This window comes from Babylonia areolata, chromosome 24 (genome assembly GCF_041734735.1).
Source record: "Babylonia areolata isolate BAREFJ2019XMU chromosome 24, ASM4173473v1, whole genome shotgun sequence".
NCBI classification, from domain to species: domain Eukaryota; kingdom Metazoa; phylum Mollusca; class Gastropoda; order Neogastropoda; family Buccinidae; genus Babylonia; species Babylonia areolata.
In genome coordinates, this window is record NC_134899.1 from 15,513,467 (window position 1) to 15,539,795 (window position 26,329).

Here is a 26,329-nt window from a genome sequence, read left to right on the forward strand (position 1 = left end):
AGATTTTAACGCATATATTACCATATTTGTAACTTATTCAGCTTACTCTTATTTACACTTCATTGTACACGTTCAACAGTGAATCTCTGTACCTGTGTACGGAGAAAAGTAGACCGGTCTTGACTCTCAATATGTTGCTGTCACCAGATCACCAAGCGCCTGGAGAGCCACCCGTGCGTGGTGACGGTGCAGGAGATGGGGGCCGCCCGGCACTTCCTGCGCACCACCCTGGCCGACAAGAGTCAGGACGAGCGGCTGAGGCTGCTGCAGCCCACACTGGAACTGAACCCCAAGTGAGGGGGGAGGGGAAGGGGGCGAGGGGGGGAACTCGATCCGTGTGTTGTTGTGTTTGTGGAGGGTTGGATGTTTTGCTCATGGTTTCGCCCAGCCTGAAAGTCATGATTCAACTTATGCTGCAGCAGCCTTTACTGGAACTGAGTCCCAGATGATGGGGAAGGGAAGCTGGGGTACGGGACAGGGGAGGGGGGGACTCAATCCATGTTTTGTCATGTGTGTTGAGGAGTGGGTGTTTTGTTATGGTTTGTCCAAGCTAGGAAATAATGATTCAACTTAAGCTGCTGCCTACTCTGGAACTGAACTCCAGGTGAGGGGAAAGGTGGTGGTGGGGGGAGGGGGTGGGGGAGGGGGGTCTCAGTCCGTGTTTTGCTCTGTGTGTGTGGAGGGTTGGATGTTTTGTTATAGGTTGTCCAAGCTGGAAAGTTTGATTCAGCTTACGCTGCTGCAGCCTACACTGGAGCTGAACCCCAGGTGGGGGGAGGAGGGGGTGGGGAGGGAGTGGGGGTGGGGGGAGTGGGGACTCATCCATGTGTTGTGTGTGTGTGTGGGGGGGGGCGGGTTGGATGTTTTGCTATGGTTTCTCCAAGCCTGAAAGTCGTCATTCAACGTTTGCTGCTTTTGTCATGTGTGTTGAGGAGTGGGTGTTTTGTTATGGTTTGTCCAAGCTAGAAAATTATGATTCAACTTAAGCTGCTGCCTACTCTGAAACTGAACCCCAGGTGAGGGGAAAGGTGGTGGTGGTTGGGGGAGGGGACAGGGGAGGAGGGACTTAATCTGTATTTTGCTGTGTGTGTGGAGGGTTGGATGTTTTGTTATGGGTTGTCCAAGCTGGAAAGTTTGATTCAGCTTACGCTGCTGCAGCCTACCCTGGAGCTGAACCCCAGGTGGGGGGAAGGAGGGGGGGGGGCTGGGGGGGGGGAGTGGGGACTCATCCATGTGTTGTGTGTGTGTGTGTGTGGGGAGGGGGGGGGGCGGGTTGGATGTTTTGCTATGGTTTCTCCAAGCCTGAAAGTCATCATTCAACGTTTGCTGCTTTTGTCATGTGTGTTGAGGAGTGGGTGTTTTGTTATGGTTTGTCCAAGCTAGCAAATAATGATTCAACTTAAGCTGCTGCCTACTCTGGATCTGAACCCCAGGTGAGGGGAAAGGTGGTGGTGGGGGGAGGGGACAGGGGAGGGGGGACTCAATCCATTTTTTGTCATGTGTGTTGAGGAGTGGGTGTTTTGTTATGGTTTGTCCAAGCTAGAAAATTATGATTCAACTTAAGCTGCTGCCTACACTGAACCTGAACTCCAGGTGAGGGGAAAGGTGGTGGTGGGGGGAGGGGGGTGGGGGAGGGGGTGGGGGAGGGGGGTCTCAGTCCGTGTTTTGCTCTGTGTGTGTGGAGGGTTGGATGTTTTGTTATGGGTTGTCCAAGCTGGAAAGTTTGATTCAGCTTACGCTGCTGCAGCCTACACTGGAGCTGAACCCCAGGTGGGGGGAGGGAGGTGGGGGGGGGGAAATGGGGGTGGGGGGAGTGGGGACTCATCCATGTGTTGTGTGTGTGTTTGGGGGGTTGGGGCGGGTTGGATGTTTTGCTATGGTTTCTCCAAGCCTGAAAGTCATCATTCAACGTTTGCTGCTTTTGTCATGTGTGTTGAGGAGTGGGTGGTTTGTTATGGTTTGTCCAAGCTAGCAAATAATGATTAACTTAAGCTGCTGCCTACACTGAAACTGAACTCCAGGTGAGGGGAAAGGTGTTGGTGGGGGGAGGGGATGGGGGAGGGGGGGACTCAATCCATGTTTTGTCATGTGTGTTGAGGAGTGGGTGGTTTGTTATGGTTTGTCCAAGCTAGCAAATAATGATTAACTTAAGCTGCTGCCTACACTGAAACTGAACTCCAGGTGAGGGGAAAGGTGGTGGTGGGGGGAGGGGACGGGGGAGGGGGGACTCAATCTGTATTTTGCCCTGTGTGTGTGGAGGGTTGGATGTTTTGTTATGGGTTGTCCAAGCTGGAAAGTTTGATTCAGCTTACGCTGCTGCAGCCTACACTGGAGCTGAACCCCAGGTGGGGGGATTGGGGGGGGGGGAATGGGGGAGTGGGGGTGGGGGGAGTGGGGACTCATCCATGTGTTGTCATGTGTGTGGGAGGGGGGGGGGGGGGTTGGATGTTTTGCTATGGTTTCTCCAAGCCTGAAAGTCATGAATCAGCTTATGCTGCTGCAGCCTTTACTGGAGCTTAACCCCAGGGTGTGAGTGAGTGAGAAACAGTGTGTGTTTACGTGTGTGTATGTGTGACTGTACACTTTTGTGTGTGTGGACGGGGGTGGGGCAGGGTGGGGGGGCAGGGGTGTAATAATGTTTGTGTTTTTGGGGGTGTATGTAAGAAAGTGTATGTGTGTGGAGTGTATAAGTCTGTGTATGTGTATATGGGTGTGTGTGTGTGTGTGTATGTGTGTGTGTGTGCATTTGTGTGTGTGTATGCGAGCAAGACAGTCACTCTGCCAGCAGCTGTGGTTGTCACACAAACATATAGTACACTGGTGCAGTGCCATTGATGATCAGCCAGTCAGTCAATGTGTGTGGCCTGTCAGTGTCAGCTGGATGAACAGCAGTCAGTGGTACTGCTGCAGTGACAGGAATAGTTCCCTCAGCCATGCTGTCAGACGCAGCTGTGTGATAACGAGATGCCATGTTGTTGATTAGTAACCGGTTAGCCAGTGTGTGTGTGTGTGTGTGTGTGTGTGTGTGTGTGTGTGTGTGTGTGTGTGTGTGTGTGTGTTTGTGTACCTGTAAAGTATTTCATGTTTGTTGAGTTTTTAGTTCAGCAAATTCAATAGAGGCGTTTAGTTGCCTCTGTTTCTCTAACACACAGACAGGCACACACGCAGATCCACATGCACACATAAGCAAACACACATATGCATGCATGCACACATGAGCAAACACACATATGCACGCATTTTATCTCTCTCACACACACGCACACATACACACACACACACACATGCACACAAACACCACATCCACACTCAATTCACACAGACTCACATACATATACACTTGCAAATAAACACACAAAAAGCATAAGGTAAAATAAATACAAGTGAGGTCATGAGAGTAACAGGAACATATGTATTGTGTACATATTTTTGTTCATAAATGGATGCATATTATACATAAAGTACAAGATCAGTGTTATAAATGCATTTAAAAATCTGCCCCTGCATATCTCTGTGGCTGCTTTCACTTCTACACTTCCTCGCTCTCTACGATCAGCATCGGATCTACTCTGTTTATGCATACCCAGATTCAAACACTCCACTGTTGGCTGCCATTCTTTCTCTGTCTCTGGACCTTGCAATTGGAATGAACTTCCTCCTTCGCTTCGTCAGATCTCCGCACTCAGCTTTCTTGTCTGGCCTTAAAACTCACCTCCTCTCAAGATAGCCTCCCTTCCCTGTCTCTTCCTTGTCTTCATTTTCCCCAGTTTTTGCTCACTCGGGACGATGAGTTTTCTCCATTGCTTTTCCCTGCAGACGGCCCATTTGTAAGGGTTTGGAAAAAAATTACAAAAAATAGAAAATACAGAGTAAGAAAATGAAACTTTCAGAACTGGTTTATTACGTGTTTGGCTATTACATATTAAAAAAAAAAAAAATCAAATTTCTCATCTTATTTTTAGTTTTGCCATTATGTAGAAAATAATGCCAATTTTCACCCCGAATCACCATACCCATGCTCGCTTTCTGCACTTAATTCGCTTTCTTCTTCATCATCATCCACCTCTTCAGTGTCTGTCCCTTCAGTTTGTAGCATTTCAAGTACTTCGGCAACACTAAAACGTTGCCGTTGCTGCCATGTTCGCTCCACAACATTTTGAGAAGAATCCGCTTTGCTAACAGGCTGGCATGTGAGCAGATGACCGGTCAGTGACTTTGTCAGCGTATGTGTGAGATAGGCCACACATGACAGGCTGGCCAGTCATACTGTTCGGTTGTGGAGTGATCCAGAATAGCACACTCTGCTTGGCTATTCACAAAATCACATGTACAGCACATGATGGATTTTTATTTTTTGAAAATGCTATTCCATTCTGTTGTCTGAAACCGAATACATTTTACGTAGGAATGCTCACGCATTCCGTTGTTGGGAGAGAGTTAGAGTTATGAATGCGTGTGAATGACTGATGCGAGTGCTTTGATTTGTCTCTGCACAAGTTTCAGCACTGTATAAATATCATTATTATCATTATTATCTGTATCTCTATACCTCTATATCTGTCTGTCTGTATACATACATACATATGTGTGAGAGAGAGAGAGAGTGTACATGTGTTTGAATATCATAACAGTTTCTTGTGGTTTTGTTTTTTTCTTTACACCGGTGCAGTTGAACCATTGAACCATTTTGTGCTCTTTTTCTATAAATATTGCGTTTATGAATGTTGCCTGAATGATAATTGTGTTTGTGTGTATTGCTGCAGCCATTCCCTGGTGAAGAAGCTGAGTGCACTGTCCAAGACTGATGCTCCTCTCGCCATGCTGCTGGCAGAACAGGTGAGTCCGTCTGTGTGCATGCCATGCACACTGACAGACACCCACACCCACAGATACATTATTTGACAGTCGCACACACCTGTAGACACCCTTGACAGATGCACACACCAAAAGGCATATGACAGACACACTGATAGATGCACGCACTTAACACATTTGATGGACGCACACAGCTATGGACACACACACACACACCTATGGACACACACACACACCTATGGACACACACACACACCTATGAACACACACACCTATGGACACACACACACACACCTATGGACACACACACCTATGGACACACACACACACCTATGGACACACTTGACAGATGCACACACCTATAGACATATTTGACAGGCACACTGATAAAAGCACAGACATGTGAACACACTAGACAGATGCACACACCTAAAGATATATTGCCATGGTGACAGATGTACAGGCCTCTGCATCTTTGCCTGCCTCTTTCTCTGTCTCTCTGTCCCTGCCTCTGTACTGTATCTTTGCCTGCCTCTTTCTCTGTCTCTCTGTCACTGTCTCTCTGTACTGTATCTTTGCCTGCCTCTTTCTCTGTCTCTCTGTCACTGCCTCTCTCTACTGTATCTTTGCCTGCCTCTTTCTCTGTCTCTCTGTCACTGTCTCTCTGTACTGTATCTTTGCCTGCCTCTTTCTCTGTCTCTCTGTCACTGCCTCTCTCTACTGTATCTTTGCCTGCCTCTTTCTCTGTCTCTCTGTCACTGCGTCTGTACTGTGTCTTTGCCTGCCTCTTTCTCTGTCTCTCTGTCACTCAGTTTCAGTTTCACTTTCTCAAGGAGGCGTCACTGCGTTCGGACAAATCCATACACGCTACACCACATCTGTTGAGCAGATGCCTGACCAGCAGCATAACCCAACGCGCTTAGTCAGGCCTTGAGTGCATGCTTACATATTTGTGTACCTATGAAAGTGGATTTCATTTTACGTAATTTCGCCAGAGGACAACACTCTCGTTGCCATGGGTTCTTTTTCAGTGCGCCAAGTGCGTGCTGCACACGGGACCTCGGTTTATCGTCTCATCCGAAAGACTAGACGCTCAGTTTGATTTTCCAGTCAAACTTAGGAGAAAGGGCGAGAGCGGGATTCGAACCCACACCCTCACGGACTCTCTGTATTGGCAGCTGAGCGTCTTAACCATTCTGCCATCTTCCTCCCTTCCTCTGTCACTGCCTCTCTGTACTGTATCTTTGCATGCCTCTTTCTCTGTCTCTCTGTCACTGCCTCTGTACTGTATCTTTGCCTGTCTCTTTCTCTGTCTCTTTGTCACTGCCTCTCTGTACTGTATCTTTGCCTGCCTCTTTCTCTGTCTCTCTGTCCCTGTCTCTCTGTACTGTATCTTTGCCTGCCTCTTTCTCTGTCTCTCTGTCCCTGTCTCTCTGTACTGTATCTTTGCCTGCCTCTTTCTCTGTCTCTCTGTCACTGCCTCTCTCTACTGTATCATTGCCTGCCTCTTTCTCTGTCTCTCTGTCACTGCCTCTCTCTACTGTATCATTGCCTGCCTCTTTCTCTGTCTCTGTGTCACTGCCTCTCTGTACTGTATCATTGCCTGCCTCTTTCTCTGTCTCTGTGTCACTGCCTCTGTACTGTATCTTTGCCTGCCTCTTTCTCTGTCTCTTTGTCACTGCCTCTCTCTACTGTATCTTTGCCTGCCTCTTTCTCTGTCTCTCTGTCACTGCCTCTGTACTGTATCTTTGCCTGCCTCTTTCTCTGTCTCTCTGTCCCTGTCTCTCTGTACTGTATCATTGCCTGCCTCTTTCTCTGTCTCTGTGTCACTGCCTCTCTGTACTGTATCTTTGCCTGCCTCTTTCTCTGTCTCTCTGTCCCTGTCTCTCTGTACTGTATCTTTGCCTGCCTCTTTCTCTGTCTCTCTGTCACTGCCTCTCTGTACTGTATCTTTGCATGCCTCTTTCTCTGTCTCTCTGTCACTGCCTCTGTACTGTATCTTTGCCTGTCTCTTTCTCTGTCTCTTTGTCACTGCCTCTCTGTACTGTATCTTTGCCTGCCTCTTTCTCTGTCTCTCTGTCCCTGCCTCTCTGTACTGTATCTTTGCCTGCCTCTTTCTCTGTCTCTCTGTCCCTGCCTCTCTGTACTGTATCTTTGCCTGCCTCTTTCTCTGTCTCTCTGTCACTGCCTCTCTGTACTGTATCTTTGCCTGCCTCTTTCTCTGTCTCTCTGTCCCTGTCTCTCTGTACTGTATCTTTGCCTACCTCTTTCTCTGTCTCTCTGTCCCTGTCTCTCTGTACTGCATCTTTGCCTACCTCTTTCTCTGTCTCTCTGTCCCTGTCTCTCTGTACTGCATCTTTGCCTACCTCTTTCTCTGTCTCTCTGTCCCTGCCTCTCTGTACTGTATCTTTGCCTGCCTTTCTGTATCTCTGTCTGTCTGTCAGTTTGTCTTCTTTACCTCGGCTTCACCCCTCCAACTCTCATAGTGTTGAAATAATGTTTTGCTTTGGTTTGTTGTTTGGGTTCTTTTGTTTTATTATTGTCTGGAACTACATTCGTGTCTGTCAACCTCTTCCTCACTCTCTCTCTCTTGCCTTACCTATTCTTAAGGCATGGATTTTATTGACTGAATAATTTTGCACAGCATGTTTGTCTGAATTGCCTGTGTCCTGTCTGTCTTGATCAGTTGATGTTTCTTTATTTGTCTGTTCCTTTATCTCATGGTTTGTCTTCTCTCTCTCCCTATCTCTCTTTCTTTTTTGGTATGCCTAATTGATGGATGTGAATGTGTATATAGATTCTTCTGTGTGTGTGTGTGTGTGTGTGTGTGTGTGTGTGTGTGTGTGTGTGTCCCCCCTCCCTTTCCCTTTCCTCCCATCCCCGTCTCTCTGCTCCCAGTCCTGTTTTCCACCATGTTTGTGCTGATTCACAGCTGACTTGTTTCCCTTTGTTCATTGGCATAGTGGACAGTGCGAGCCCAACAGCATGGCTTGAAAAGATTAATAAGGGATTTCTGTTGTGGGACACTAATATTACTACTACTAATATTATTGATGGTGATGATATTGAAAGTACGTTTATGGAGCACTTTCAAACAGTTCAAAGAACCTTACAGTGACATGTCAGACACAAACCACATAAGCATACAGGAACACACCCAAAAGGCATATGACAGACTCACTGATAGATGCACACACTCAACACATTTGATGGACACACACAGCTATGGACACTCTCGACAGATGCACACACCTATAGACATATTTGACAGGCACACTGATAGAAGCACAGACATGTAAACACACTAGACAGATGCACACACCTAAAGATATATTGCCATGGTGACAGATGTACAGGCCTCTGCATCTTTGCCTGCCTCTTTCTCTGTCTCTCTGTCACTGCCTCTCTGTACTGTATCTTTGCCTGCCTCTTTCTCTGTCTCTCTGTCACTGCCTCTCTGTACTGTATCTTTGCCTGCCTCTTTCTCTGTCTCTGTGTCACTGCCTCTCTGTACTGTATCTTTGCCTGCCTCTTTCTCTGTCTCTCTGTCACTGCCTCTGTACTGCATCTTTGCCTGCCTCTTTCTCTGTCTCTCTGTCACTGCCTCTCTGTACTGTATCTTTGCCTGCCTCTTTCTCTGTCTCTCTGTCCCTGCCTCTCTGTACTGTATCTTTGCCTGCCTTTCTGTATCTCTGTCTGTCTGTCAGTTTGTCTTCTTTACCTCGGCTTCACCCCTCCACCTCTTATAGTGTTGAAATAATGTTTTGCTTTGGTTTTTGGGGGGGTTCTTTTGTTTTATTATTGTCTGGAACTACATTCGTGTCTGTCAACCTCTTTCTCACTCTCTCTCTCTTGCCTTACCTATTCTTAAGGCATGGATTTTATTGACTGAATAATTTTTCACAGCATGTGTGTCTGAATTGCCTGTGTCCTATCTGTCTTGATCAGTTGATGTTTCTTTATTTGTCTGTTCCTTTATCTCATGGTTTGTCTTCTCTCTCTCCCTATCTCTCTCTCTTTTTTGGTATGCCTAATTGATGGATGTGAATGTGTGTATAGATTCTCCTCTGTGTGTGTGTGTGTGTGTGTGTGTGTGTGTGTGTGTGTGTGTGTCTCCCCTCCCTTTCCCTTTCCTCCCATCCCCGTCTCTCTGCTCCCAGTCCTGTTTTCCACCATGTTTGTGCTGATTCACAGCTGATTTGTTTCCCTTTGTTCATTGGCATAGTGGACAGTGTGAGCCCAACAGCATGGCTTGAAAAGATTAATAAGGGATTTCTGTTGTGGGATACTAATATTACTACTACTAATATTATTGATGGTGATGATATTGAAAGTACGTTTATGGAGCACTTTCAAACATTTCAAAGTACTTTACAGTGACATGTCAGACACAAACCACAAAAGCATACAGGAACACAAACACACACACAAATAATGATAATGATGATAATAATGATAATAATAATAATAATGATAATGAGAATATAATAATAATAATGATAATAGTAATATTAAGAAGAAGAAGAATGTAAATGTTAATAGTAATGATGATGATGATGATAAGCGCACAGTGCACACACACACACACACTCACACACACACACAAATAGCATACACGCACGCGCACAAGAGAGAGAGCACCCGCACACCGTAGCATTTAAAAAATGTTCCGCACTGGTGGCAAAGACAGAAGGGATATTGTGGGACTGGGGTAATTCATCCCTTGTTTGATGCAGAGAAGGAAGGTTTAGATGTGTCAGCAGGTGACCTGATTTTGTATGATTACAAGTGATAAAGATTGGACTGCTGAACTTCAGCAGATCTGTTGAAAGCATTATGTTTGCTTTAGTGTGTGTGTGTGCGTGTGTGTGTGTGTGTGTCCCCTCCCTTTCCCTTTCCTCCCATCCCTGTCTCTCTGCTCCCAGTCCTGTTTTCCACCATGTTTGTGCTGATTCACAGCTGACTTGTTTCCCTTTGTTCATTGGCATAGTGGACAGTGCGAGCCCAACAGCATGGCTTGAAAAGATTAATAAGGGATTTCTGTTGTGGGACACTAATATTACTACTACTAATATTATTGATGGTGATGATATTGAAAGTACGTTTATGGAGCACTTTCAAACAGTTCAAAGTACCTTACAGTGACATGTCAGACACAAACCACAAAAGCATACAGGAACACAAACACACACACAAATAATGATAATGATGATAATAATGATAATAATAATAATAATGATAATAATAATATAATAATAATAATGATAATAGTAATATTAAGAAGAAGAAGAATGTAAATGTTAATAATAATGATGATGATAAGCGCACAGTGCACACACACACACACTCACACACACACAAATAGCATACACGCATGCGCACAAGAGAGAGAGCACCTGCACACCGTAGCATTTAGAAAATTTTCCGCACTGGTGGCAAAGACAGAAGGGATATTGTGGGACTGGGGTAATTCATCCCTTGTTTGATGCAGAGAAGGAAGGTTTAGATGTGTCAGCAGGTGACCTGATTTTGTATGATTACATGTGATAAAGATTGGACTGCTGAACTTCAGCAGATCTGTTGAAAGCATTATGTTTGCTTTAGTGTGTGTGTGTGTGTGTGTGTGTGTGTGTGTGTGTGTGTCCCCTCCCTTTCCCTTTCCTCCCATCCCTGTCTCTCTGCTTCCAGTCCTGTTTTCCACCATGTTTGTGCTGATTCACAGCTGACTTGTTTCCCTTGGAGCACTTTCAAACATTTCAAAGTATCATACATTATAGGAAATTTAAGACGTCATGTGAAGTTGAATTACACTTATCAATGGGCTTGAATAGATTTGTAAGGTATATATTGACAAGATTCAGGTTTGGTTTACCCAATTTATTTGTACATCAGTCAAGATAAAAAATAATCGACAAATATGAAATGCAGTGTCCCCTGTGTAAATCTGCTTTGGAAAATGAAGTCCATTTTGTTCTGTGTTGCCCTGCCCTTAATGATTTGAGACACAGTCTTATTCCGTCAAAATATTTCAATGACCCCAGGGATTTTAGACTAACATTGTTACTGGCCTCGAAAAAAGAACAAAATATAAGAAATTTAGCTTCATATCTTTATAAAGCATTTAATGGAAGAGAGACTGTATTGTCATAACACTATATTTTCAGTGGACAGTTTTTGAAGATAATAGGCCTGTGAAGTACATATTTGAATATTCACACATTCATTTCTTAATTAGCTAAACATGTGGCTCAGTAGATACTGAGGTGTCTTATTTGCTGTTGTTGTTGTTTGTTTATTTATTTTTATGTGAGATATTGTGTCATCCATAGTATGCTTTTCCAAATGTGATTCATGTTCATACCCCTTAAAAAAACAAAAAAAACAAACAAAAACAAACAAACATTTCAAAGTACTTTACAGTGACATGTCAGACACAAACCACAAAAGCATACAGGAACACAAACACACACACAAATAATGATAATGATGATAATAATGATAATGAGAATATAATAATAATAATAATAGTAATATTAAGAAGAAGAAGAATGTAAATGTTAATAGTAATGATGATGATGATAAGCGCACAGTGCACACACACACACACTCACACACACACAAATAGCATACACGCATGCGCACAAGAGAGAGAGCACCTGCACACCGTAGCATTTAGAAAATTTTCCGCACTGGTGGCAAAGACAGAAGGGATATTGTGGGACTGGGGTAATTCATCCCTTGTTTGATGAAGAGAAGGAAGGTTTAGATGTTTCAGCAGGTGACCTGATTTTGTATGATTACAAGTGATAAAGATTGGACTGCTGAACTTCAACAGATCTGTTGAAAGCATTATGTTTGCTTTAGTGTGTGTGTGTGTGTGTACGTCACAGAGGGACACAGATGTGTCACAGAGAGGCACATAAACAGAGTTAGCAGTCTAACTTTGGCAGATAAGATTAAAACGTCTTGTGCTCATGTGATTGTGTGCTGGCTGTGTGGTGTGGTATGAATGTGTATGTACGTGGTGTGTGTGTGTGTGTGTGTGTGTGTGTGTGTGTTTCATTGTGTGTGATAATAGATATCCAGAATGACTTTGTATTATCACCAACAAAAGAGGCAAGATAAACTAAAAAGAGAAAGAGTGCTATCTTTTTTATACATATATATTGCGTTCCATTGTTCAAACGTTTCAGTAAAATACTGTTTTGGTTAGGACATGTGCGCCAGTGAGTGAGCGTGTGTGTGTGTGTGTGTGTTGTGTGTGTGTGTGTGTGTGTGTTCATATACATGTGCATGCTTAATTAAGTATGTAGGGATAGATACTGGGATGTATGAGAGAAATCAGGAGGAGAACTGTTGTATTTATGTGTGTGTTGCGTGTGCGCATGCTTGTGTGTGTGCACACGTGTGTGTGTGTGTGTGTGTGTGTGTGTGTAATCATACATGTGTGCAAGCTTAATTTAGTATGTAGGGATAGATACTTGGGTATATGAGAGAAATCAGGAAGAAAACTTGTTTTATGTGTGTGTTGTGTGTGTGCGTGCGCGTGCGCACGCGTGTGTGTCAGTGTGTTCATATACATGTACATGCTTAATTAGGTATGTAGGGATAGATACCGCAATGGAATATATGAGAGAAATCAGGAGGAAAATTGTTGTTTTTATGTGTGTGTTGCGCGCGCGCGCGTGTGTGTGTGTATGAGAGAGAGAGAGAGAGAGAGAGAGAGAGATCGAATTGCAAAAAAGACAGAGATAGAGAAGTGTGGGTTTCGGTGAGACCGAAACATGGAAGCCTGTATCAGCAAGGTCCTCCGTGTGTATTTCTTCACTGTCTGCATGTCCAGATAGTTTGGTGATAAGAAATCCAAGACTGAGAAAGTTTTGCTGAAAAGCACATGAAGAGAATAAGCTGTGTGTGTGTGAGTGAGAGAGAGAGAGAGGGTGGAACGGGAACTGATTGTCACATGCAGCATCTGACCATTTCGGGCGCAGATATATGTGAGGTGTCACATGAAAGCGCGCGACACACACACACAAACACACACACACACACACACAAGCACGCGCGCAACATTCTTTCGCGGATATGTAGTGTGGGCCTGCAGTGGTTCACAAAACTCCTCGCTCACAGATGCTGCCATGCAGTTGTCGAGGTGGGGGTGGGGGGTGGGGTGGCTTATGGCAACAGAGAGATATGGAGAGGGAGGGGCAGTATAGTGAGTTAAAACAGTCACTCAAACATTGGTTATCTATCATCTGTGCACTTACGTTCTGTTGGCATTACTACTCAGTGCGGGCGCGCACCCTCTCACTGCCTGTATGCGCTTAGATAAACGCATGTCTGTGCACACATACATAGACGTACTATACTGCCCATACGTGCTTACATTGATATGTATGTACACAGATATACACACGCATGCGTGCGAGCACACACACACACTGTCTTCAGGTACTTGCATAATCCTGTACATGCATACAGAGACGCAAGTACACGCTGGTACACACACGCACACACACGCACACGCACGCGCGCACGCGCACACACACACACACACGCACGCACGCACGCACGCACACACACACACACACACACACAACATCGTAAAAAAAAAAATTCACACTTGTGAACACAAAACACATGTACGCTGACAGCGAGCACATTGATAGAGAGGAAGGAGGAGGTTCTCAGAGAAAGAGAAAGCGATAGAAAGACCGACAGAGAATTTTTTCTTGTGTAACCATGTACATTTCTTACCATACGTAGTATGCCTTGAGCAGTTACTGTTTTAATGGAAAGCGTAGTGGAAGTGAATGATTGTCAGAGAAGAGTGTTGGGTAGGCAGTGCGGGGTGGGGGGTCGGTGTGTGGGGGGGAAGGAGGTGGGGGGGGGGGCCGTGGGGGGGGGGAGGGATGGGGGAGTCAGGCTTCCACACACAAGCATGTTATATCACTGGCCCCCAACAGAGGAACGGCACGAGGCAGATAACCATGGTCCAAACTCTTCTGAACCTGTGTGTAAACTAAGCCTCAACGGTTAACCCCTCCCTTCCTGGATTTTACCCCCGGGGTATTTCTGGGCTGGATAGTCTCGAGTGAACCCCGTTGTAATTTGTAGCTGGTCAAGATCGACCCCCCCCCCCTCCCCCCGACCAGTGTATGTAGGGCCACCCGACCCTCTCCATTCTACGAGTTTAATCAAGCAGTTGAGAAAAAAGGAGGGGGGTCGTTCTTGGCTATATATAGCCTATTCTGACTCCCACGCCCCTTCCACTTCACAATTTAACGGAAAGCAAACGCGGGGGGGGGGGGAGTTATACAGTCATAGTATGTAATGGAACCGGGGCAAATCTACCCCCAATTTACCCCCAAGGGTCATTTCAAACTACTGTAGAATGACCCCCATATCCATGACGAAAGGGTGGGGTGGGGGTGAAATCCACTGATCTAGGGGGTCAGTTATAACTGGTTGAATTTTAACCCCCCCTCCCCCCTACCCCCCACTCCTAACACCCGGATTTAATCCCGGGGTTAAAAACAGAGCGGGGTAAAAATAGGCTGCAACGCCTGCTTGGTCACCTCTTAGTTTCTCGTACCACCCCAAACCCCACCCCCTTCCTCCAACGACACTGCCACCTTGCTTCGATCAGAAGTGAAGAAACTGTTTAGCGCGAGCTGTCGGGTTTTCCGCACGCGTGTACTTTGGGTTGGCACTGATAATAATTCAGAGTGTCAGTATTCCGTCTCAAGTCTCTTAACCTTGCCGGTCACCAGGGTAGAAGAAGTCACGGTGATGCGGACTCAGAATAAAAGTCTGGATCTGATGGCACTCCTAATACCTGCCATGATCATGTTTCAAACCGTTCCATGTTCATGTTCTTTTTGTCAATTTACTGTCCATGATTTCCTTGGCCCGCGGGTTGTTAAAGCAATACGTATAACAACCCAACAACATGCTGTTTTCATTGAAGATAACAAGCAGTGATCAATCTCGATGAACTTCATGACTTTAACGTTGATAAAGAAGATTTTCGCTTGTGTATATAGTTGTTATCTAAGAAAAGACCTCGAGGAGTATTACAGGTGTAATTATTCTTCTTTCTCTTCTTCTTTCCGTTACACGACCAACATCGACTTGCCGATGACTCTGTCGTGGTTCAAGCATGCTGGGTATTTTCGTGTCTACATAACCCACCGAAGACTGACATGGGTTACAGGATCTTTAACGTGCGTATTTGATCTTCTGCTTGCGTATACACACGAAGGGGGTTCAGGCACTAGCAGGGCTGCACATATGTTGACCTGGGAAATCGGAAAAATCTCCAACCGTTACCCACCAGGCGCCGTTACCGTGATTCGAACCCGGGACCCACTGATTGAAAGCCCTACGCTTAAACCACTCGGCTATTGCGCCCGTCAGAAAAAAAAAAAAAAAAAAAATATATATATATATATATACATGCTTGCGCTTTCGGGTGCGCCACACACGCATGCACTCACAGTCTCATCCACAGACATCCACACGAACACACATGCACTTTGTCATCAGTCCATAATGTCAGTGATGAATTATGGTGTTTCAAATGGAGCGGTTATGACCCATAAAAAAAAAACCTGCGATTGATCCATAGAAATGTGGACAGGTATGGGTCTGTTTTAAAACCCATCAGTGCTGCATTTGGTCGGGGATTCATTCTGAACATGACACTTGGCAAGCATACAGATATCACTACAAAGAATAATACGTGATCACTGGCACCTTTTTTTTTTTTTTTTTTTTTTTTTTTTAAAGTGGCATTTTGTCTCTTCACGGGTGTGAGGGGCAGAGAAGGGAAGAGAAAGATTTTTTTTTTTTTTTTTGGGGGGGGGGATTTTTTTAAAACTATTTGTAGATTTTGTGTGGACATCTGCGCACACCACCATAAAGGTGTAACAACAGGTGTACAACAAGGCACACACACACACACACACACACACACAGAGTCAGCCGAGCGTAAACTGGCTTCTGAATGATGACGTCAATTCATCAAGGGAAGTAAAACATTTCCTTTTGGAAGAAGGGAAGCAACTCATCAATTTACTATTTTTAGTTCATCTGTTCGGTTTTATTCATTATTATTATTGTTTTATTTCGTGATTATTGAACTTAACATTTTGTTGTACCAGATTTGATCACCTTTTAAGCATTGTAACCAACTTAAACCACATTCACAATTCACAAAATTTTGCCATTCTCCCTCCCCCCACTCAGTCTGACCTATTTCGTTCATTCTGTCTTCTACGTAAGTAAGTGTACTTGTTTGAGTGTGTGAGCATCATGTGCGTCTCTCTCTCTCTCCCTCTCTCTCTCTGTGCGTGTGTGTGTGTGTGTGTGTGTGTGTGTGTGTGTGACACCTGTTGCTTTCAATACTGACATGTCAGACAGGCGGACGACAGATGTTGTACATCGTCAGAAGGGAGAAGTGCTCTTGTCAGTGTTAGTTGGTTTTAAAACGTATTATAAAAATAATTATCATCATCATTATTGTCATTCTTTTTTTTATTGATACATTGTCATGTTATATTATTGATTGTGTGTTTGTGTGTGTGTGTGTGTGTGTGTGCGCGCGCGCGCGCACACACACACACACACACACACACACACACACATATACAACGCACACGCGCGCGCCGAGGAAGCTAGAGAAAGACAGGGAGCTCACACGTCATATATGATTTCTGAAGTCTTTCTTCTTCTTCTTCTTCTTTCCCCACCTCTCTGTCTCTGTCTCTCTGTCTCTCTCTCTCTCTCTCTCTCTCTCTCTCTCTCTCTCTCTCTCTCTCTTCCCACCACTATCCGTCTCTACCTGTCTCTCGAGTTCACATACGTACATACACGCGCGCAAAATTGCTCGCGGAAGTAATGATCAAAACGGACCTCAACTCCGTCTTCCTTGATGACACGCGTACTTGAAATGCACATATATGCGTAGTATATTACACAGACAGACATATTGTGAAACTTCTGATATATCTCTCACGCCCGCCTCTACTTTCTTCCACCCCATTCCGTGTGACTATGTATTCAGGCAAGTGTACGTGGCTGGTGTTGAAAGATACAGCACGCGTGCATGTACGAATCTTATTGTGTGTGTGTGTTTGTGTGTGTGTGTGTGTGTGTGTGTGAAGGGGAACGTGGGGTAAAGGTGGAGGGTGTTTATACCCCTCTTGAAAAAAAATAAGATAAAGAAAGAAAACACCATTCACCAAGCACAAGCGTGCAATTATGCATGCATTCACCCGGACGTATTTGTCTTGTGGGTTTGACTTTTCTGTAGAAGCTTCCGGATGCCCAGGCGTAGAAAGTGTCTGCCTGTCTGTCTCTCTCTCTTAGTCTCTAGTCACTTTGTTGATCACTTAGAGGGAGAGGTTCTGTATCAGCATCAACCCCAGTGTCAGACCCCGTTGTCACACACTATCATAAACAAATTTCCCTTCGTCCACACCAAGTGTGTCACTATATTGATCACATAGAGGGCGAAGGTTCTTTATCAGCATCGACCCCAGTGTCACACACTATCATAAACAACTTTCCCTTCGTCCACACCAAGTGTGTCACTTTGTTGATCACATAGAGGGAGAGGGCTTGATCAGCATCTTCCCCAGTGTCACACATTATCATTAACACCTTGCGCTTCATCCACACCTCACACAGACACACACTCAGACCTGCAGCCACCTCCACCCCCACCCCCATCCCAGCCACACACACACACATACATACAACGAAAGCGTGAAAGTTTGTCACAGAATGATACCACTCCACCTCCTCCACCGCAACCTGGTGACGAGTGTTAAAACATCACCACCAAACCAGTCGTTTAGTTAGCCACTGTTCAGGCTCTCCCCGCGACTGGTAGTGGGGCCAGAAGTGGTGGAAAACAAAAACAAACAAACAAACAAAACAAAAACACAGTGAACGCATGTTTCAATTCGGCCGCTGTGTCATGAGAAGGCTGCACAGTGTGTGAACCATATATCTATGTATTCATAGTGACTTGTTATTGTCCGAATTTTTTGTCACCACAATACTTCTCCTCTATTGCTTGGGCATCGATTTTATTCATAAACAAGAAACACATTTTAAACATTACGCAGTGGAATTACACAAGACGTTACGTTTTGAGTAGAATGATAAGACACGCTTAGCAGTTTCAATGGCGACTGGTCCTGCATATCTATCGTAAACGTGAACGACAGCAAGGTGACTCACTGGCTGCAGCACAGCTGTGGCTGGCTGACAAAACAAGCTGTCGATGAGAAACCACATTCACTGACCCCCCTTTCAAAAACGCCCACAACGTACAAGTCATTCAGTGATTATTGGGGTTTGTACCGTTTTACTCAATGAAAACACGTCGTCGGATGACATCCACTTTTTGAAAGGACAACACCCCAGTTTAATCAGGACTGCCGCGGTTGAATGCTTCCTAGAATGACTGTGCAGTCTTTGGTCGTCAGCGTTGACATGACTTTCTATAATTATTATGATGACGATAGTCGGTCGTTTTCGACAATGACCATCAGAACAGCAGAGGAGGTAACTGCTGTCCCTACTAACCGGGCTAGAATTTGGTTATATTGGAGAGTGTCCAAGTTACATCCCCACTCTCTCGGCCAAGAGGGTTTTAGGACAGTCGGCGTTGGGATGGTTCCCAAAGGCCAGCTAGCCCCCAAACTGCAGCACTAAGAGCCAGTGCAATTTTGCCTCCCAGTTTGAGAGTCATAGTCGTCATAGTCTTCACAAAAGACTAAGCTCGAAGTGATTTCCCATTGCAATGAAGAAATCATTGATAATAAAGCTCTCACTTTGCTGTTGGCCAGACTAAAATTATTATAATACAGGAGGGCAACGCGAATTTCACCCAGGGAAATTTGTTTCACAAAAAGTAACACCACACATAGACACTAGACACTGAGATATTAGTGTATGCACAACACAATGCAATACAAAGTCGGAAAACTATACTTGCAGGATATACACGGCGCGAGCAGTCCGGATACATGTACGGTTCCTGGTTTTTCCCCGTTGCGAAGGTTTTGTTTTGTTTTTTGTTGTTGTTGTTTTTTTACTTCCCCGATGAAACAATTTTATAATTAATTTGATTTTAAGTTCAATTGGACTTTACATTATGGCAACGATTCCCTCCATTAAATACTTTTCCTTGTTCATGTCGATGAGTGTGCTCGGATGTTTCGTGTGCTGTTGACAGTGAGATTAAAACTGACACTTGAGTTTGTTCTCGATTTCAGCACACAAAAGACTGGCCAATAATTGTGCATAGTATGTGTGTGTGTGTGTGTGTGTGTGTGTGTGTGTGTTTGTGCGCGCGCGCGCGCGTGTGTGTGCTCTTATTATCCTGCGATTATGCATACTTGCACACTGAAACACACGTGCTCTTCGTCTGTGTCTGTGCATGTTAGTGTTTCTGCCTCTCATCCACATACACAGATACGCACACACACACACACACACACACACACACACACACACACACACACACACACACACACACACACACACACACACACACAGAGTCAGTCGATCAACCCACCATCGGTCAGTCAGCTCAGGAAAACACGGCAGATCTCCAACACGGTAATTGACGATGATGATGATGAATCAGATGATGATGCAAACTCTCCGTGCCCCCACCCTCTTCCTCCTCACTAAGGATTTTTCTGACTCACTTCACCCCCGCCCCCACCCCTCCCACGTCGGCCGCTCCTTCTCTTTCCCTTTCTTCCTGTGTCCCCCCTCTCCCTCCCTCTCTCCTCTCCTGCCTCCCGCCCTCTGGGATACTCTGTTCAGTTTTCTTTCAAGGTGAAACGCCGGTGGCAGCAGAATGGTTACGATTCTCACCCGGCAGTACAGTGTCCGTGAGGGTCTGGGTTCCATTTTCTGAATGCTCTCGCCCCTTCTCCCATGTTTGAATGGAAAAAAATAAAATAAAATAAAATAAAGCTGAGCGTCTAGTCATTCGGATGAGACGATAAACCGAGATCTTGAGTGCAGCACGCACTCAGCGCACTAGCAAAATTCCGAAGAAAGTCCCACTCTCTTATTAAGTACACAAATATTTAGCCTACGCATGCACTCAGTTCCTGACCAAGCGTGACCATGCTGCTGGTCAGGCATCTGTCGAGCAGATGTGGTGTAGGATATATGGATTTGCCCGAACGTAGCGACGCCTACTTGATAAACTGAAACTGGAAATCAAAAGTTGGAAACACAACTCCCCACCCCTCTCCCCCTCTCTCTCTCCCTCGCTGTCTGTCTGCTCCCCCCCCCACCCCCCTCTCTCTCTCTCTGTCTCGGTTTTCTGTCTGTCTGTCTGTCTCTCTCTCTGGTGGGGGAGGAAGTGATTGATGAGGAGGGGAGAGAGGTAGGATCTGCCGCGCTGATTTGGACGTGGATACAGTTTGGGTATGTGCAGGGGGGGTGAAGCGAGGTGTGTGGGGATATAGCCGCTTGCCAGAGATGTGTGTTTGTCGCTGCTGGTTCCACCTATACAAAGGCGTTGAGCAATTTGTGGTGGTATTTGTTTCCTTTTTTCCCCATGTTTAATGTTTGCTTGTTTGCTATGTTAGCAATATCTGTCCCTGTGGCACAAAGTCTCCAGCAGCACTGCCATCCTTGGTAAAAAAAAAAAAAAAAAAAAAAAAAAAATGAGCACGCCTAATTTTCTTTTCTTTTCTTTTGTATCTTTGAAAACAGTGAAATGTTTCATTACGATGAAGAGATCGAGTGAAAAGTCTTGATTGATCATTCATCATCTGACGGTGTTTGGGGGTGGGCGTGTTGGGGATTCAAATGACTCATGGAATCCGCACACGATACCGAAAGCCCCAGGTGCATAATTGTATCAGCCATGTAAAATGAAGATATCTGACGGATGATGCAAGGAAGCTGTGTAAAATGTGGAAAAGAGAAACTCTGAGTCTTCTCAACTGATCTGGTCGTACCTGTCCATTATACAGGTTGAGCACGTAGACAAAAATATTAGAGAGAGAGAGAGCGAGCGAGAGATAGATAGATAGAGAGAGAGAGAGAGAGAGAGAGAGAGAGGCGAGGACAGGTTTGGAGGTTTTCTGATGGACGAAACAAAACAGGAAATATTAAAAACTGATAAGCAGATTCCCTCATAGAATGAAAAGTGTTCGCGGATAACAGTCACGACGAAAGAAAGGAAATATTAAACAAAAGAAGAAGAAGAAGATGACAGTGAAAAGAAGGGGTGCGGGGGGTGGGGGGAGACTACAAGACCAAATAATTATGACAGCCTCAGAGGGAAAGGGGTGTGTGGAGGGGGACGGGGTGGGTTGGGGTGGGGGGCGGGAGGGGCCGGAGGTGGGCATCGGAACGGAAATCGGCATGTCGTGACCAGTTGAACATGAAAGTTGCTGGCTGTGGATCGTCTTTTCGCAGTTAGCTGCGCGAAATTTGGCCAAGCAGAGCAAACCGATAGGCCAAGTTTGCATCAGTTTGACATGGTAAGTATATGTATCTCCAAACATGGAGTGTAATACAAACTCCTCCTTTCAGTCTATCATTTTCTTTGCTGAGATAGTGAACTAAGAAAAGATTATATTGATTCTGATTCTGGTGAAGAAAGAAACAAACAAACGTATAAATAAATAAATAAATAAATGAATAATTAAAATAGATAGATAAATGCATGTGAATATGAAAGAGTGCAGCAAAAAACTATAATGCCAGAGATGGACAGACAGAAGGTGGCTGTGGTTTGCTCAGAAAGAGTGCTTCCATCGATCTTACCAGGTCATGTCACAGCCACACACCCACACCCAGGGCCGGGAGAACGCCTTCTCTGTGTGCCACATTCGGACGTCTGGTTTGGGTTGATGCTTTTCTGGTGGACGCCGTGAAAAGAGAGGATGCCACTTACAGCTGTAATGTATTGTATGGCTATTACAGCTGTGTGTCAGGGAATGCGCGTCCCGACAGTACAGCGCCCCCTTCCCACACAACATGAACACCCCTCCCCTCTCCCCTAACCCACCATCTCTCTGTCTCTCTGTCTGTCTTTCTGTCCGACTGTCTCTCTCTGTGTCTCTGTCACTGTCTCTGTCTCCCTCCCCCCTCTCTCTCTCTCTCTCTCTCCCTCCCCTCCTCTCTCTCTCTCTCTCTCTCTCCCCTCCTCTCCTCTCTCTCTCTCTCTCCCCTCCTCTCTCACTCTCTCGCCTGTCTTCCCACGTTAGTCTTATTTTCACCCCACCCCCACCCCCTGCCTCCCTTCCCCTCAGCAAGAAATATTTACGTTCGTTTTTGTCAGGGTTACATACCTGTATGCTACACGAATGACTTAGGAAGCTCGGAGGCCACTCTCTACAGTAGACCCCTCCCAGCTTCTGCTACTGTCTGAAGTCTCTTCACAGTGTGCAGTAAGTTGACACCCACTCTGAGGCAGGTACGAGACTGATTTTTAAACGAAGGGAAGAGAGTGGACTTGTGTCTTTTATTATTTTTTTTCTTCAGTAATGACACCGCACTGCAAAGGATGAATGGGTATAGTGAATAGGTAAACACTAAACAAAATCAAATAAATGAAAATGAATAAACTAATCTAAAAATAAAAATAAAAAAAGAACGAATAATCAAAGGTAAATATGAATGGATAATTGAAAATTGTGCAAATATAATAATTGAATAGGCACAAAAAGTTATTGGCAAAACCCAATTTAGGTTTTAGAATTCTATGACTTTTTTGTTTCTTTTCTCAAAGGTAATTCAAATTCTATTGAAAACAAAATTAATTGTTTTTATCTTAGTAAGTAAGTCAGTCGACAAATAGATCAGAATACTAAAGAAAATGCTGAGTGAAGGGATGAGGGGGATACATCATTTACGTACAATATTACACCGAAACGTTTTTACGTGATTAACAGCAAACATTGAGTATTGGCCTAGTGGTATCGCGTCCGCCAAGGAAGCGAGAGAATCTGAGCGCACAGGTTCGAATCCCACAATCGCTGGTATTTTCTCTTCCTCCACTAGACCTTGACAGCTTGAGCGGTAGTTTGGACGCTTGTCATTCGGATGAAACAACAAACCGAGGTGCAGCATGCACTTAGCGCACGAAAAAGAACCCTCGGCAACAAAAGGGTTGTCCCTGGCAAAATTCTGTAGTGAAAAAATAGAAAGAGATCCACTTCGATAGGAAAACAAATAAAATTGCATGCAGAAAAAAAGAAGAAAGAAAAAAAAAAAAGAAAAAAAAAAAGTGGCACTCTCAGTGTAGCGACGCGCTCTCCCTGACGAGAGCGGCTCGAACTTCACACAGAGAAATCTGTTGAGACCAGAAGAGTAATACAATACAGTACAATACAATACAATACAACAATGCAATATAGTGCAATACACTACAGTACAATACACCACAATACAACACAGCACAACACGATACAACGTTTGCAAGGTGTTAAAACCACTGAGCCACCGATCTGAGACACTTGACAGAGCTCGCACATGTATCGGAATTGCTCGCATTATGCCAGCCTGGCCAGAGGAGGAGGAAGAGGAGGAGGAGGAAGAAGAAGATGAAGACCTCACCGGAGTCTGTCTGTCTGCTGCTCTGTTCGGCCAGGCCTTTGTTCCGTGCGTGGGATGGTGAGGACGCTCCCAGCCTCTACCCCACCCTCACCCCCTCTCCACCTCAGTCTCAGTCTCCCCGCCCCCCTCCCTCCCCCATCACACCCCTCCCCTTTCCCCCGTTTGGCCCGGTCAGGCATCGACCTGTTCTCATCTAATCCTCTGACAGTTCTGTTTGTGCCACTGGCCGGCAGTGGCACCTGTGTCATCTGTGTTTAGTGTTAAAATGGTTTCAGCGTATTTGTTTTATTCTGTTCTGGGGAAGCCAGTTCAAGCTAATACAATTGTAATATATACACATACTATATATATATATATATATATATATATATATATATATATATATATATGTGTGTGTGTGTGTGTGTGTGTGTGTGTGTTATATGTATATTTTTAAAATTTCATTTTCTTCTAACCTCTCGATTTCCTTTTCACATCTTTAAAAAAAATATATTTCTGTTTAATTTAATTTAATTTTGCTTTATTTCATTTTATTTTATTTTATTTTATTTTATTTGTACGGGTGCAATTGTTTGGTTGAGTCCGTGCTTTTGTGTGTGTGTGTGTGTGTGTGTGTGTGTGTGTGTGTGTGTGTGTGTGTGTGTTCCTTCTTTTTTTTTTCTTCTACTTCTTCTTTTTGTCCACACATGATTTGCATTATTGTTGTTTTCATGTCACCATGGTGTACCCCTCCCCCAGCTGAAAAGAAGCTCTGTGTTCATTTCTGTTCAGTGGTTGAAGACACCGGTCTTCTTCTACCTGGCCACCTTTCTTCCCTCGGTCCCCTGTCTGTCCATGCATGTGTCTGCATGTGTCTACGTCTGTGTATGCGTTTGTCTCGCCATTTTTGCACGTTTCCAAATATGTTTTAGGTGTGTGTGTGTGTGTGTTTCTCTCTCTCCCTCTATTTCTCCTTACACACACACGTGCGCGCTAGCTCACACACAGACACACACATGTACACAGACACACAGACACAGACACACACACACACACACACACACACACACATGACAAGAGAGTGTGACAGTACCAGGCGGCGTGCATGTGGCTGTGTTGTCGAACAGGACTCGTATGTACACATACATGCTGTGCAGCCTCTGTACAATTGTATTGTAAGATTATGACGTGTGTGTGTGAGTGTGTGGAGAGAGAGAGAGAGAGAGAGAGAGAGAGAGCGGCGAGGGGGGGGGGGGTTAGAAGATAGGAGAGAAGAGATAGAAATGGGAGAATAGGGATGGTGGGTCAGTGAACAGGAAAAAAAAAAACAGAGACAGACAAATGGGCAGACAGAAAGAGACCGATATATAACAAATAAGTGTGATGTGTGTGTGTGTGTGTGTGTGTGTGTGTGTGAAGATCATGGTGAAATAGAGCTTGGTTTGTTATTTCAGCGAAGGTTATTGAAGTGGGGTTTCGTGGCAGAATTGTCTCTCCCCGTCTGTGTGTTTCTCAATCTCTTTGTATGTATCACACACACACACACACACACACAGACACACACACACACACACACACACACACACACACACACACCGCGCGGAGTCTTGGTGTGTGTGAGAAGGTTTCGTTGTTCAAGGGGGTGGGGCCCAGGAAAAGCACACAAGAGAGAGGCAGGCAAACAGAGAGGGTGGTTTACAGGCTGTTATGTACAACGAGCTTTCTTCATTCAGTGTGCTTGCAAACCGTGTGGAGAACTGAGCGATTGAATAACACTCGTTTGTTAGCTTTGTTGTAACGGTCACACAGGATATACACACACAGACACTGACAGACACACAGACACTGACAGACAGACAGACAGTCAGATAGACACACACACACACACACACACACACACACACACACACACACACACACACACACACACACACACACACACACACACACACACACGTGTATAAGCACACACGCACCTTCGCACACAAACTAAAACGTAAACACAGGCAAACGTACAGGTGCGTGAGAGAGAGTGTGTGTGTGTGTGTGTGTGTGTTCCTGAAAGGTATGTTCGATTGCTGCATGCTGTTCCAGTACTGTAGCGAGCAATAGCAGCAGCAACAGCAGCAGAAGCAGTAGCATTCTTTAAGATTTAACGACGGACGGAGGCAGCTTAGCGATTGTCGACGCGCTAACTGTGTGTGGGAGTGGGTGGGTGGGTGTGCCAAATCAATACAGTCTGCCTGCCTGAGCCTGCAAACCTTTTCTGTCCTTCTGGCACTCTTTTACGTTAACCTGTGTGTGTGTGTGTGTGTGTGTGTGTGTGTGTGTGTGTGTGCTGAGGGCGGAGCGGGGAGGGGGATATGTTTGTCTGTTCGTGTGAAGTGGCAGTTCTTGTGGGTCGGCAAAATCTGAAGAACGTTAAATTTTCGATACATCAGCATTTTTTTTTCTTCTTCCTCTTTGCCAGTGGTGCTGTTGTCAGTATCAATGCATTCCTGCGTGCATCTCTCTCTCTCTCTCTCTCTCTCTCTCTCTCTCTCTCTCTCTCTCTCACACACACACACACACACACACACACACACACACACACACACATACACAGAGACGCACACACACAGTGACACACACAGACACTGACTTACAGACACACAACACACACACACACACACACACACGCATACACACACACACTGACTTACAGACACACACAACACACACACACACACAGTGACACACACACACACACACACACACAGAGAAATTCTCACAGAGGAGGAGCGAGGGGAATAGAGCTTGGTCCACACAGCACAGTGCCAGAAATACTTTCCATCGATCCCAAAGGGATATCGATTGCTCCTCTTCTTCCTCTTTCCCCTTGTATTTCCTCTCTTACGACTAAGGGATTTGTAGTGGAAAGAGG

At 45.1% G+C, this 26,329-nt stretch overlaps 1 protein-coding gene across 1 annotated transcript in view; it reads left to right on the forward strand.

Moving 5' to 3' along the window:
• Positions 1-26,329, forward strand: part of LOC143298679 (heat shock protein 75 kDa, mitochondrial-like) — a 97,024-nt gene that overhangs the window by 62,991 nt on the left and 7,704 nt on the right. The window contains exons 16-17 of the mRNA XM_076611564.1: positions 148-293; positions 4,764-4,836. Coding sequence (XP_076467679.1) covers positions 148-293; positions 4,764-4,836 — 219 coding nt within the window. The remainder of the gene's footprint in view (positions 1-147; positions 294-4,763; positions 4,837-26,329) is intronic.